General features: G+C 45.2%; 1 protein-coding gene across 1 annotated transcript; it reads left to right on the top strand.

The window, feature by feature from the left end:
* Positions 1-387: 387 nt before the first annotated feature.
* On the top strand, positions 388-11,977 carry LOC102812146 (protein FAM205A-like). Its single transcript, XM_006863166.1, has 5 exons — positions 388-534; positions 1,302-1,347; positions 1,884-1,944; positions 2,453-5,694; positions 11,961-11,977. The coding sequence occupies exons 1-5, from the start codon at positions 388-390 to the stop codon at positions 11,975-11,977; spliced, it is 3,513 nt and encodes a 1,170-aa protein (XP_006863228.1).
* Positions 11,978-15,065: the final 3,088 nt, after the last annotated feature.

Raw genomic sequence — 15,065 nt, 5'->3', positions numbered from 1 at the left:
TAAACACTCAGTTTCTGAGGCTGAGTGGCCATAGCAAAGAAAGATGAGCCACCAGGCTAGGGCGATGTGGAGAGTGGAGAGAGAATGGGTGTAGACACTGACTAAAACCATGGCACCTTTAGTTGCAGACTCTGTAACCCTCACAGATAACCAGATACCTTCATCAATGGGCTGGATCACCACATGAGCTTCCCTATGACAAATAAATGCCTCTGACACCACACCTGCTTCATGATACAGGAGGGCTTTGTGATGCAGTCAAGTGGTCTGATTCTATCCCCTGTGACACGGAGATGACTAGACTTAACACGGAGTCTTTAGGTACCAGTACCCTGGATGCCTAGAGAGGGAGATGACTGGTCTCCTCATGCTAATGAGGCTTAGACCATGTTGAGCCCTATATTTGTTCCATGGGATGTTGGATATTTCTTATGTACCTATGCCTCCATCTTCTTCATCATTATCCTAATGATTTGGCAAATGAAAACGAGTCAACATGGATTAAGATTGGAACCTAACAAGAACAGATGCCGGGTAGGGAAACACCATGAATACTATTGAACTGTTACTGATCAGACAAGAAAATTTTAAACCCTCAACTTTCTCTCCTTCTCAACTATGCCCCCAAGTTTTTATACCAAAACTTCAGTTACTCTTGTATACATCCAGGTTTCAGATCCGGGTCCTTGCCAGGTCCTCCCTGAAGCATACTCTTCCTTGTTTGGGGTAGAGATCTAGAAGACATAGTCTACTTCATTGGATCTGAGAAGACCTACACATTAGGGTGATTTTTCTTGTTGGTGGTTCGTTAACACTTTTATAAACTGAAGCCTTTGGCTTCTGGAACCTTCACCTTTTAATCTGTTCCACTTTTCTTCCTGTGTCAACCTAAGCACTCCACAGAACTTCTGCTGAGCAGGGGGTAGAAGGTATGGAGTGTGGAAAAGCCTTGCAGTGAGTCAGAAATAAACAGAAGGGAAGTGCTGTGGTGAAAAGATAGATTAGGGATTTGGAAGTGAAGTATGGTCATGGTTGTACAACAGAGTAAACGTAACAATTGTACACTTCAATTCATGTCAGAATTGTACACTTAAAAATGGCTAAAATGGAAAATGTTTTGCTATATATTTTACCAAAATCAAGTATAAAAAAAAAAAAATGAGCCAGGGAAAGAAAAAGTAGAATAGTAAATAATATAGAATGACATATAAAAAAGGATTGAGAAATGTCTATGGGTTTTAATATTTCAGTGATATTAAAAGAAATGTTGTCCCAGCTTCACATTGTTTTGTGTCTTTTAGAAGCACCGAAGAGTCAGACAAAGGGCTAGAAATGCAGCATCGAGAGGTAAAGCCCCAATCGCTCCACCAACTCCCCTGGAGTCAACTCCCCATGAATCCTGATCCTCTGTAACCCTCAGTGCCAAGAGCTGGGTGCTCTAACCCCTGGGGTCCAGTCACAAACCGACACCTTCTCACAGAAACTTCCTCTGTTGCAGAGTCTGGGAATGTCTCAAAATTCACTATTTTACTCTCCTGAGAATGAGAAACAAGGATAGAGGAAAAGAACATCATAACTGTTTTATTTGCTAGTTTTTTAACTCTGTGAAAGTCACTTAATCTCTAAATCTTATTATCCAGAAATCGCATTATCCAGTGTAACACTGATGATCCTGCCTCACTCACACTGTGATTGCAAAGATCAAATTAATTTAGTTATGGGACAGCACATTGTGAATGTTTAAGTTAAGCAAAGACATAACTTAGACCATGACGGGATTTTCAGTTTTCTCTCATTCACAGTCAAAAGCCTTACGACTCAGTTCCCATAAAAAGCTCCTGACCCCCTCCTGTCACACCTAAAACTGTCTCCTGGTTTCTCAGCTAGGAGAGCTTCCCGGAAAGAAGCGGAGAAGCCGTGGAAACTGCTCTCTGTCATGAAAAGGTGATTTGCTTTTGGCTGTCTCCCAATTACCAGTCTGACCTGTGATAACTTCCCAACTTGACCTGGGTATGATGGCTAATTCATGGCTTGAAAGGATTGCTAGCACCAAGGAGGTCCAATATCCCAGAACAGAAGTCTCCCAGTTCCACTCTTGGTACTAAAGTCATGATAGTCCTAAACTTCAGGGTTTGCCTTGCTGTTGTTAAGTGCCATTCTGCCCACCAGTCATTTGTCTGGTTCCCTTCTCTTAACACAGGAAAGCAGATAATTGACCGTACCTCTTTGTCCTCTCAGAGAGCCCTGCCCAACAAAACCAGGACCCTCAGCTCAGCCAAGCCTAACCTGCTGAATGGCACTTTCTTAGGGAGAAAAACAAAGCAGTAGACTCCCAAAGGGAGGCCCAGGGTCAATCCCCTCCCTCCCCCTCCCTTCTTCCTGCCCAGCTCCCATTCTTCCAAAGAGGTAGACGGCACTGCATCAGTAACAGTTGCCATATTTCCCTTCCCAGTCAGGGTTGGCTTCCTGAGGAGGGAAGTGTGCGGCATCTCCTGTGTGCAGACCCCTGTTGCCACATCTGCAACGATGTGGATCTGGAGATTCAGCAACTGCTGACAAGTGAGAACACCCTGACTGCTCCCACTTCAGTGGGTGCAACACAGCGCTCCTCTTGCATGGAGATTTTGTCCTTGTCTAGTGTCTCTTTTGAGCAGACTCTAGAATGGAACTCCCAGCAATCCAGAGAGCTTTCAGTGGCATGTGCAACCCCCACACTGTCACAATTAACAGATCCAAGTGGCTTAACCCAGATGGCTGCTCCATCAACTAGTATAATCAGTATCCAAGATTACCTGGCTGAACACCTAGAGCAGGAATTTCAACTACCAGATGTGCCCAGGAACATGGGGACTGTGTCTTCTTCAAGGACTGAAGAGCTTAGGTGTCCTGTGAACCAGCAAGAGATGATGACTGGCTTCGAATTTGTCCATGGGAACCAAAGTCAGCAGTCCTTGGAGTTCCATGTTCCTATGCTAACCGTAAACACAGAGCTCAGTGAGCTAACACAGCCTATGGCTTTACATATGGTCACCGTCCTCCCTGCCCACCTGCCATTCATCGATCCTGAAGTCCTCAGACTTCTTGAAGTCCACGTAAAAAAATGGATGCATTTTCAAAGATGGGGACTCCCCAGACGTGTGGAAGAGTCCCTGAGGCAGCTTATGCCAAACCCACCATTATTATACCAGCCTGGAAATAGCCAAACAGTCCCTTTCATTATAAATGATGTTTCTGATGACTGTGTTGAAACAAATAGGTCCATTTCTCACAACACCTGGTGTTTACATATGGTTGGCCAGCCCACCCAGGCCTTCTGGGTTTCAGACTGGTCCATAATGGACTCAAAACAAAGCCGCCACTGTCAGAACATCCCTAACCCTCTACCTCTGGCTTTGCCCTCTCCAGCCAGTATAGTCTTAAATAGCCTCCATCCGCAAGGTGGGGAACAGGCTGAAGAGTCAGGGGATCATCTGAAGCAAAAGCATAGTCAACTGTTCTGTGGCCTCCCTTATTTGCACAGTGAGTCCCTAGTTGCCACCTTCATGGACTCTCAAGGCCTCTCCATGAACAAGAGCATGTCCCAGCCCTCCTTGAATCTGCCTATTCTCTTCAATGAGCCCTCCTTCCTCTCCCTGATGCCTAAAAATCCACCCCAGTCAGCAACTCCTCCTTCCCCACCTACCCCAAATAGAGTCTCTCCACCTGACCATCAACAAATCCAAATCAATTTCCCATTTCTGACTTTGGCCGAGTGTGAAACCTTGGAGTGGCACCTGCTGCAGAGGCAGCTCCAGCTTAGATGGGACTTGCCAGATGTGTTCCAGAGATATCAGCATGCCCAGAGTCCCATACAATATGAACCCTGTGGCACAACCAAATCTTCTGAGATCATGCAAAATTCCTGGTCAGGGAAGCCTGTCTCTGACCTCACCAGGGAGCTACTCTTCTTCCCGGACCATGCCCGGAGGCTTCTAGAGTTCCACCTCCAGAAGAAATTGATTTACCATCACTGGGGCCTGCCCCAGAAGATCCAGCAGTCCATTCAGTTGTTCCTGGCCCCTGCCAACCAGCAGACCCTGTCCTGGAACAGCACACCCTTGGACAATGTGAGTGTCCCCGAGTCTCCAGCCCCAGAGGCCAATGGGACTACTGACCTGTTCTCACCCAACTTAGCCTCCCCTGTGTCACTGCCCATGCCATACTTTCTTGCCCAGGCCCGAGCAATACTGCAAAGCCACATTAACTCCAAATGCGGGCAGATCCGCCAGGGCACTATCCCTACGAGTGTATGTATCTCCCGGGACTGCAGAATTCCTGAGAGCCTGGCAGTGCCTCCCTCCCCCTGCATTCCAGAAAATAAGTCCCTGGAACTTCAGGCAGTCAAGGCTCCTGACCTACATGGGAAAGTTGTGGCAACAGTCACTGATCATCATCAGCAGACCTCACCAGGTGCTGTCATTAAACACACTAAGCTATCCCGATCCTTGTCTGAGGGAGCCATTGAGAAACTGGAGACAACTTTACAGCACAAGTATTTGGCCTTCCGATCAGGGCTGCCTGCTCTCTATCATGAGGCGCTCTCTAAAGCCATGACCCCAGCAATTACTAATCAATCTGCAGAGATAATGCCTGAGTCTGGTGAAATCACAGCAGACTCTCTGATTGAGACAACCTCATGTGAAGAGCAATGCATAAGTCCTGGGCCAATTTTTCAAGAAGAAAATGAGACTTGTACAGAAAATGCACAAGAGTTCCTTAATGAAGCTCGGGGAGAGGAAACGATGGAGACAGCACCTCTAGGAAGTCAGACAGATGCTGATATTCCACACTCATTCAGAGCACCCAGCTTGACCAAACTAAATTTCCATCTTAGGAAAAAGGTCCTAGAGATACAGATGGGAATTCCCATAAAGGCAAGGGAGTCCAGGGACCTAATTGCAACAGTATCAATGCAGGATGCTCTAGGGAGTCTAACCAGTCAAGGAAAAGCATCGCTCCATGAACTCTCCATCCCACCAGACATTCCACATATCCCAGATCCAAAATGGGATCACTTCAAGGAACAGCTGACCACTGAGCTAAAGACACTGCAGCAAAGCCAGAAACAAGCTAATTCCAGAGCTTCCAGTTCCGTTCACTGGGTCTCCAAGATCTCAGAGCCCAGTGGAAACATGACAAATGCCCAGGTGCTTTGTGTTCAGCTGGAAGCCAGAGTGGACAGCTCCATCCTGGAAGAGGCTTGGTGCCCTGAGTTCCAAGGCCCTAGCAAGAGCAAGGTCTCAGCCCAAGTGCCCATGCTGGCAGAGAAGAAAAAACACCCAGGGAAACCCAAACCAGCAGGGGACTATGGGGAAGGAGATGCAGGATTTGGACTCCCCTCAACCAAAGAAAACAGACACCCTGCTGAAGATCAGAAGCCAGCAGGGACACCACTGAAGGAGACACCCAGAGATCCCTGGAGAAATCATAGCTTTGATCTTGCTGCCTCCTGTCAACAGAGTCCTAAGCACTTTCATAGGCTGAAGCTTCCAGAGCTTCCTTCAGGAGCACTCAGGGGAGAAGAATCTACAAAGAATGACCTGCAAGACTATGAAACTAAGCTGAATTTTATTACAGAAGCAGCAAAGATTCCTGGGACTGAGCAGCCTGTGGTGCTCCATGCTTCTCAGCCATTGTTGAGCCCAATGATTCAGGGTAAGGCTTTGCAAGGCCAAACTTTGCACAATGATATTCTACTGGGGCAGGTGAGAACTGCCCATAGTCACAAGAGTCTCAACCCTTCAGAAATTAGCTTAAGAAATAAAATAAAACACTTCCTTCACTGTATTAATCCCAAAACAAAAGGCAAAGTGAAGGAAGAATCCATGCTCTCTACAGCAGAGAAAGTGATTAAAAGAAAGGAAAAAAGTGCTGAGAAGCGCCTGACCCCAGCCAAAGGCCCTATGGGGCAAGCTACAGCAGAGAAGACAGTAGGAGGCCCCCGGTCCCAATCTCCTCCTGCTGAGAAGCATGTGGGCCTGGCCTTTCTGGATGGCCCTCTAGCCCCAGACAATCAGTTCTGGTACCGCTCTCATCAACTCCACTCTGCCTCAGTCCTGGGCCACCCCCGCCACTGTCCTCGGCACTGTCCTCGAGTGACTTGTGCCACCCAACCATTAAACCCACCCTAGGTCCCGAATCTCAACTTAGAGGGAAACATTGGCCTCTTCAAGGAGAAGACCCAGCATAATCCAAGAGATTTTATAACTTCTCAAACCTTAAAGAAAACTCATATTGTCATTTTATTAAGGTGCATGTGAGACAAAGTGCCACTTTCAAATATATCTTTAAGCAAAGAGCTGTCTGCTTTCTCCTTTTTGTATCCACTGTGGTGTGATAAGGGAATACATGAGGGAGATTTAACAATCCTTCCTATCTAGTTAAAAAGTTTAAAACTTCACTTCAGGTGGGCCAGCATTCCAAACAACTTCTCCCAGTCCCATACTAGACTAGATAAAAGAACTTGAGCATAGAAGGTAAGGCCTTTGTTTAAAGTGTATTGCGGGTTAAGGTCAGGCTGAAATTCTATCATGGCTCCCCAAGATTACCTTGGACACCAGAGGAGCAATGTGGGCAAGACAGCAACTGAGCAGGAGTGGTTGGAACATCTGTATGTTGTTGGCCCACATTTACCCACCATCTGGATGGGAGGTTTTTAGGGGAGTGCCACAGTGCTCCATCCTTGAAGAACTACTTTCATGATTTGCAAAACAGTTAGTATAACAGATGTCACAACCAAAATACAGACTCTCCTATCTATGTTCCCTGTTGGTAGAGACAAGATCTTTCTAGAGAACCCATCCAGGAACCCACCTTCACTGCCTCTCAGCTGCATGGAAGGAATGCCTCCTAGAATGAAGAGCAGAGTAGGGAATAGAGAGGGATTTGTTCCCCACCCCTAAGGAAAAGCAGGAAAACAGGCAGGTAGAGAATGTAGACAGAGGTGTGAATATACCTATTACAAAATGAGATGTTCTTATCGGCATGATGAGGAAACGCTGATTTTCTTTGCACTGGAAAAAAAAAAAAAAGCTCAAATCCAGGAAGTCAACCCAAGTGGTCTGGGTGGTCTTGAAGAAGGCAGGTGAGTGTAGATTCTGAGATTCAATCTGCTTGCAGATAAGTAATGTGAGCAGTGAGCTGAAGTATTGAAGTTTCTGGGAAAGGATCACAGAAAATACAAGGGGTTTTCTAGACATGTCCCAGCCTGCCAAATTCCTGCCAGCAGCTTGGCCCTGGCCCTGCTACTGGGTCTTATTTCTATATTACCTATTGTTGTTGTTGCTAAATGCACGACAGTCGATTCTGACTCATAGCGACCCTGTATAGGGTTTCCAAGGAGCGGCAGGTGAGTTCGAACCGCTGACCTGCTGTTCAAACTGACCTTGCGGTCCAGTTCTTATCCTACGGCGCCACACCAGGACTCCACCTGGAGTCATTCTCCACCACCTCACTTTGCCTCTGCCTTGCTTTCTTGAATATACTTATTTTAAGCATTGGTGCTGAACTCAGTCATATCCCCCCTAGGATCTGCCTTCCTCTCAAAAGATAACTCCTTTCCTTTACCCCACTCCAAGGTTTGCACCATAACCTAGTGCCTCCAAATCCACTGTCATCAAGTCAATTCCATCTCATAGAGACAGTAGTGGACAGAACAGAATTGTTCCATAGGGCATCTGAGACTGTAAATCTTTACACAAGCAGACTGCCACATCTTTCTCCCATGAAGAAGCTGGTAGTTTGAATCAGAGACCTTTAGAAAACTTTAACCACTGTGCCACAAGGGGTCTTCTCCTATTGCCAGCCTCCCCTTCCCCAATTTAAGTTTGCTCCCCACATCATCCTTCCCTATCCATATGAAAACACACCAAAACCACTTACCTTGACTGTCAAAAGGAGAGGGTAAAAGTCTTAGAAAGTGTCCTGCCAATTAACCAGTAAGTGGCCAGGAATCTAGAATGCACTGAGAAGTCTCTAACAACTGGCTCACCTGCTTTGAACTGAAGTGGAACTCTGGCCCTTTTGCCTCCAATAGTTGGCCATTTCAGAGAAATATGAGTGTTTACTGTTAATGAAAATATTATATGCAATTCTCTGAAACCCTTAAAATGAAACCCAAGAGGCTGGTTGAGAGGCAGGTTGAGTTCTGTAAGTTGCTGCTAGAAAATAGAAGTCTTCCAAGGACACCCTCAAACAGATATTAAATGATATTCTTCCACTGAGCCTGTTTGGGGAGGTCTTTCAGCTCCAAATGTCCTGATGTGGTACTTTAGGATCTGCACTAGACTGCTAACCACAAGGTCAGCAGTTCAAACCCACCAGCTGCTTCTCAGAAACCCCATGCAGGGTCACTAAAGAGTCAGATGACAACAGCTTACTATATTGGGACTGCTAGAGTTCTTTCCTCATGCTCAGTCCAGTCTGTGGCCCTTTTCCCAGCACCATCACCATGGGGGTTATCTACTACCAAATGGAGCCTAGTAGTAGAGGGTCACAGAGTCAGACTGCTCCCTGGTGAACATCAGGCCCATAGGCCCCTGAATTTCTGAGAAGACCCAAATGCCCTTCTATTTGCTTCTGCTGGGTCAGACATTGGTCTTCCTGGGAGGAAGACATCCTGTACATCTTCAGGAGGTGATGGTAAACAGCACAGGGCTATGCTGGCTCTACTCAGGAGAAGGTTAAGTATGGATAAAAGATTTGGCTCATTCCCTTTCCTTTGGAAGAAAACTCTGGCTGAAGGGACCAAAGAATGATTTGAAAACAAAATGATAATAAACAGAGGCAAAGGGCAGCAAAATCAGAATTCAAGGAAAACATTATAAACACTTAAGCAAGTATATTTTTATAAGTTTTGGGCCACATGTCTGACCCCTGGGGGAATGCAGGTTTTAAAATCTACTTCACAAGGATGGAATGTGGACTACGATCATCAGGATTAGAATCCTAGCTAGCTCTGCCATTTAATGAGCAAATATCTCTAAGTCCCAGTTTCTTCATCTGGGAAATGGGGATAATAGTTTACTCATAACAAAGCATCTATTACTACTATGTATTGATGATTTCCAAAAACATTGCTCTGACCGAGTCTTCTCCTTGAGCTGCAGACTGTACAGCCAACCCATTGCCAGTGAGTGCATTCCACTCACAGTGACCCCAGTGGATAGAAGCCTCCCGTGGGGCTTCTGAGGTTGCAGATCTTTATGGAAGCAGTTGCTGTATCTGTCTCCCATAGAGTGGCTAGTGGGTTAAATTGCTGACCTCTTGGTTAGCAGCTGAGTACTTGAACCACTGCATCAGTGCTGATATACAGCCAGCAAAAGAAATTTTCACCTTGCTTCAAAGACATCACAAATTAGTTCAGAAATTTCCATATACTTGCCTTGGATCCCACCAAACTATTTCCTAACATCAGGGAATGGTGTCACTAGCTGCCTCCTTTCTTATTTGGCCCATAATCAAGTCATCTAGATACCACTTAACTTTGTCCCCATTCTCTAGTCTTAGTTTTTACTTATAGTTCAGTATTTCATCATTTTCTGCCTCAATTAGTACAATAATTCCAGGGCTTAATTGCAGCCAGTACATGGTAATATATTGCTGATCTATAATCTGGGGTTTTGTTGTTGCTGTTAAGTGCCATTGAGTCAGTTCCAACCCATAGCAACCCTCGATAGGGTTGCTGAAGAGTGCCTGGTGAGTTTGAACTGCCAACTTTGTGGTTCAAACTGACCTTTTGGTCAAGTGCTTATCCTACAACACCACGTCGGGAGTCCAATCTGGGGTGTAGAGACAGACAAATCATTATACCAGTGTGTTGAATGTTCTGGTGTATGGGAGCCTGCCACAGTCGGAAGTATTCAGTTGATGAAGAGAATGTCAGAAGGGTTACAATTAAAATCACCTTGAGCTGAGCCTTACATTCAACAAAATACCAGGTACTATGTAAGGCAGAGCAGGCAATAAGACACAGGTCCTACCCCATGGAGCTCATAATTTCATGGGGCAGACAGTCTAGCATACCCAGTTGCCTAATCAACATACATAGTTGGTGTCCTATATTCATCTCCAACTGTACAGAAGTGAACTGATTCCCATCCTCCACTGCCTGCACGCCGCCTCCCTTCCCATCCCACCCCTGCCCCAAAACCCAATCACACCAAACTTGTTACAACATCAGTTAATGGCAACTCCAACCTTTCCATGGTCCAGGCCAAAGACATTGGCGTCAGTCATCCTTTTTCCCCTAATCACCTACATTCAATATATCAGTACCTCCTATTGTCTCTACTTTCAAAATAAATCCAGAATCTGACCCTTCTCATCACGTCTGCTGTCACCATTACTGCAGAAATTTCATAACTAACCTCCTCCTTCCTGAGCCCATACTCTCAATAACCTATTCTAAATACAGCCTTAGGAAGGGTCCTGGAAAGAAGAGACAGAAACAGAGAAAAGAGGAGAGGAGAAGAGAGATAGGTGCATGTACTTAAAACCATGACAGTGGATAAGACCACAAAAGCAGTAAGTGTAAATGAAGGCAAGGTAAAAGGGCTGGGCCCTAGGACTCTCCAGCAATAAGAAAGAAATTGTGGAGAAAAGGAGGAACCAGTAAGCAGAGAAGACTGAGAAGCAGCAGCCAGTATGATAGGAGAAAAACCGATAGAAAGTGGTACACTGGAAGCCAAGAAAGGAAAGTATTTCAAGGAGAAAATAATCAATTGCATGAAAAGTTACTAAGTGGACAAGATAAGGATTCAGAGTTGACAATTGCTATTATTATTATTAGATTTGGTAACATATAGATTATTCATGAAATTGAGAAGACTCAAGTGTGATGATGTAACATTAATGAGGGTACATCACGTGGATCAGAAGTTCCCCCCACACATGTAAGAAAGTGTGGGCAAACACTCAGGAAGGGTGAGTGGGGAACTGGGAAAGGACCATGGCTGGAGTTGGGGGAAGAGGAATGGAGAACCGTGTCTGAAATCAAAAGGTAGAGAGGGATTCTGGAAGTTACTATAACTAAGTTTTATGAATTCCTAAAGAGGTTTTAGCTGGCTGAGAACCTAGATTGGCATAGAGAGGTGTCTGGATTGCTAATCATTAGTATTAAGCAGAGGCTCTTAGAATACTGAAGTTGCATGAGAGATATCAGGTAAACCTCTAGACACATGGAGTCTAAGGAAGATGATGAGACTAGAGATGCAGAAACAAACAGATATGGCATCCTAGTGTTCAGGGACCAGTGAGATTTGGGGTTAGGAGGAGAGACTTGGGAAGGAAGAAGATGAAGCTCTGGGTAAATGGGATGTATTTCTGTGTGTTCGAGCTGCCCAGTATCCCTTAGAAGGTACCACGTCTGCATCCTCTACTGACTTACCACCAAGAAGCCAAGAGCTGGAAAATATGGCTTCCTTATAATGTGGTATTGAGGTTGTCAGGTACTCCTCCCTCTTTGGTTCCTAAGGAAATCCAGGATCACCCCCCATGCCATCAACCTGGAAGGAGAAGTGGTAGTTTAACCCCCTTCCTCTATAGGACCCCAGTACTTAGGACAATGTTTCATTGTAACAGAAGAGCAAGAATGGAAAGAAATATGAGTGTCCCTGCTTTGAGTTACAATTCTATGTCTAAAGGATGTGTGGCCTCCAGAGGAGAGATGGTGCCAGCCCTAAGCCTGCCATGCCAACATTCCCAGGTGTTTTCCTAATGAATTCCCAAAAGAGGTCTTACAGCAGGCATATCCTCCCTGCCTGATGGGAGTTAGGCAGAGAGCCATGAAACAGAGAATAGAGGAAGACCAAAGTGAAGGGAAGTGACTCAAAAGGGTCACCGCAGCATCAGGTGGGAAGCCAGGGTTAGTGTGCACACATCCTGACTTAGGGTGGAGCAGGTCCTTCCCATGGTCCCCACAGGCTCCTACCTGCCCTAGCGCAGCATGGGCTCATGATGTTGACCCAAAGTCTCATTCCAAAGTGCTGGGGGGTAGGGGCAGTGAAATGAACTGAGAAGAGAAAGGGTGAGAGCCTGTAAACTCCTGCAAGGTGAGGGAATGAAGCTCAGCTCATCATATTCCACAACCTTAATACAATCTCACCTCCTCCTTCCTGTAGAGATCAAGAAAGTCAAAATCAGAACAAAATGCAAGCTTCATGGCAGGACACAAACCTCCAAAATGTAATAATATGCCCAATAAATGATAGTAGATGCTAGGAATGTATCACTGCTTGCTCAGGATCTTTAGAGTTGACCTCTGGGCCTTTGAGGTAACATGTCATGGTGAACAACCCTGACCTTCCAGAGCTCTTCCTTTGGGCTCTAGATAAGTACTTCAGAATTCTGTCAATGTAACTTAGGGAGATGACTAAGAGAAGTGAAAGAAGAATGCCTTCTTCAAACGCCATTCTTCCTGCTAATCTCTGAATCCTTTAAGAGAGGAACCATGCCCGCCTCATCTTGTGCATACTCACCTCAGCCCATTGAGTGAAAGCAAAAAACACACTGAGCCCAGGAGTCAGAAAGTGAGATGCTACAGACATGCGGTTCTCTGCACTATGAAGAGGTTGCTGGGTCTCTGCTGCTTGGCTGGTCACCAAGACCTGTGCTCAGGGGCATATGGCACAAGCCAGGGCAGTCATAAAATGAAGGACAAGAATGGTTCTTGTGTTTACTATAGGGTTAGAAAAGGACAGACAACCTTAAACTGGAGTGGACAGATGAAGAAAGGGCACCGTGCAGGCAGGTAAGGTTCTGGGAAACAGAGTGTGACACATCCCCACCGAGTCTGGATGGACCTGCAAGGATTTGTACATTCCCATTCCCAAAGACAGTGAGGTCAGGCTCTTGAATACTTGTCTGCAGGAGACCACAGGGAAAGAAGGGCCTTGAGGATGATATCTGTTTCCAGAATGAGGGATTGGTTCTGCCAACAGCCCCCCTTCCCCTATTTGTCTCCTTCACTGTAACCTTTCTGGATCCATGGCCAAGCAAGGAGCATGCTGGGGGCTTTCCAGAGTGTATCACCCCCAAGGTCAAGCATGTACAGAGGCTGCAGGGGCAAGACCCTGGGCAGATGGACGGACCCGTGGGAATCCAGACTGCGGGAAGGGAAACCTATCTTTGCGGTAAATACTCTGGCAACTAGGGCACATGGGATGGGGGAAGGGGAGGATGTAAAAAAGTGAGGCCAGACCAGAATCTCATACACAGTGCCAATAACACATGGACACACAAACATCCAATCACACATGGATATAAAAAGAAAGACACAGATCCAAAGATGCCACACAAAAATACTACAGAATACACAGAGGCATGTCCTGAAAAAACACACTACATAGACACGGGAACACCCTGAGTCAGACATATTTGAGGAGACACAGGCACAAACACATGCACATATAAAGCCAGACTTGCACATATAACGAAGGACACAGTCCATTTTGTAGACCCACGGACATAAATGCAGTCCAAATCCATCCTTCAAAGTCCCTTTCCTACATAAAATCTCAGAGACTAGTTCAGAACTGGCTTCTCTCTCTTTCCTCCAAACTCTGATCATAATTTCTTTTCCATTTTATAAGTCCTTTAATAGGGAACGTTTGGGGTTCACATGCACATCCCTAGTTTCAACAGCTTGGTTGTGTGCTCTCAAAAAAATGTCAAGAGCTGGCAGTAAGTCTACTGTCCTCATCATTCAACTACACACCCAACTTCACAAGGATCCCCAATTTACTCTTTGCTCCATTCCTTCACCACAACTCATCATCAGTTTGTCATACTGGGGTGGCTTGTGTATTGCTGTGATTCTGGAAGCTATGCCACCAGCATTTTAAATACCAGCAGGGTCACCCATGCCACCACATATGCCACCAGCAGGGCCAGCAGGTTTCAGATGAATTTCAGACTAGGAAGAAGGAAAGATTGACTATATCCAAAGGTAATCACTGAAACACTTATAAATAGCAGTGGAACACTGTCAGATAGCACTAGAATATTGAATCTTGAAACATGATTAAGAACACCAGAATATTGTCAGATATACTGCTGGAAGATGAGCCCCTCATGTTGAAAGGCACTCAAAATGCAACTGGGAAAGAGCTCCCTCCTCAAAGTAGAGTTGACTTCAAAGTAGTGATGACGAGAATGGTCCCTTGGGACCTCACTTGCTGATGGGGCACAACTCAAAATGAAGAGAAACAGCTGTAAAAATCCATCAATAATCAGAACATGGAATGTATGAAGTATGAATCTAGGAAAATTATAAGTTGTCAAAAGTGCAATGGAACGTATATTCATTAGTGAGTTGAAATGGACTGGTATTGGACATTTTGAATCTGATAATCACATGGTTTACTATGCCGAGAATGACAAATGTCTATGCAATATGCAAATGACAGAATCTTGCTTGCTGAAAGTGAAGAGAACTTAAAATACTTGCTGATGAAGATCAAAGACCACACACAGACTTTCAGTATGGGTTGCATCTCAATATAAGGAAAACAAAATTCCTCACCACTGCACCAATAAACAACATCTATATAAATGGAGAAAAGATTGAAGTTGTCAAAGACTTCATTTTGCTTGCATCAACCATCAACACCATGGAAGCAACAGTCAAGAAATCAAACGACATATTGCAATAGGCAAATCTGCTGCACAAGACCTCTTTAAAGTGGTCAAGAGCAAAGATGTCAGTTTGAGGATTAAACTGTGCTTGACCCAAGCCATGGTATTTTCAATAGCCTCATAAGCATGCGAAAGTTGAACAGTGAATAAGGAAGACTGTAGAAGAAGTGATGCATTTGAATTATGATATTGGAGAGGAATAGTAAAAGTTCCATGGACTTCCAGAAGAACAAAAAGATCTGTGATGGAAGAAGTATAGTCAAAGTGCTTCTTGGAAGCCAGTATGGCTAGACTTCGTCTCTCATACTTCAGACATATTGTCAGAAGGGACCAGTCACTGGAGAAGGATATCATGTTTGGTAAAGTGGAGGGTTGGAGAAAAAGAGAAAGAC

The sequence above is a fragment of the Chrysochloris asiatica genome, unplaced genomic scaffold (genome assembly GCF_000296735.1).
Source record: "Chrysochloris asiatica unplaced genomic scaffold, ChrAsi1.0 scaffold00053, whole genome shotgun sequence".
Taxonomy (NCBI): Eukaryota; Metazoa; Chordata; class Mammalia; order Afrosoricida; family Chrysochloridae; genus Chrysochloris; species Chrysochloris asiatica.
This window is presented reverse-complemented; position numbering and strand designations above follow the sequence as displayed.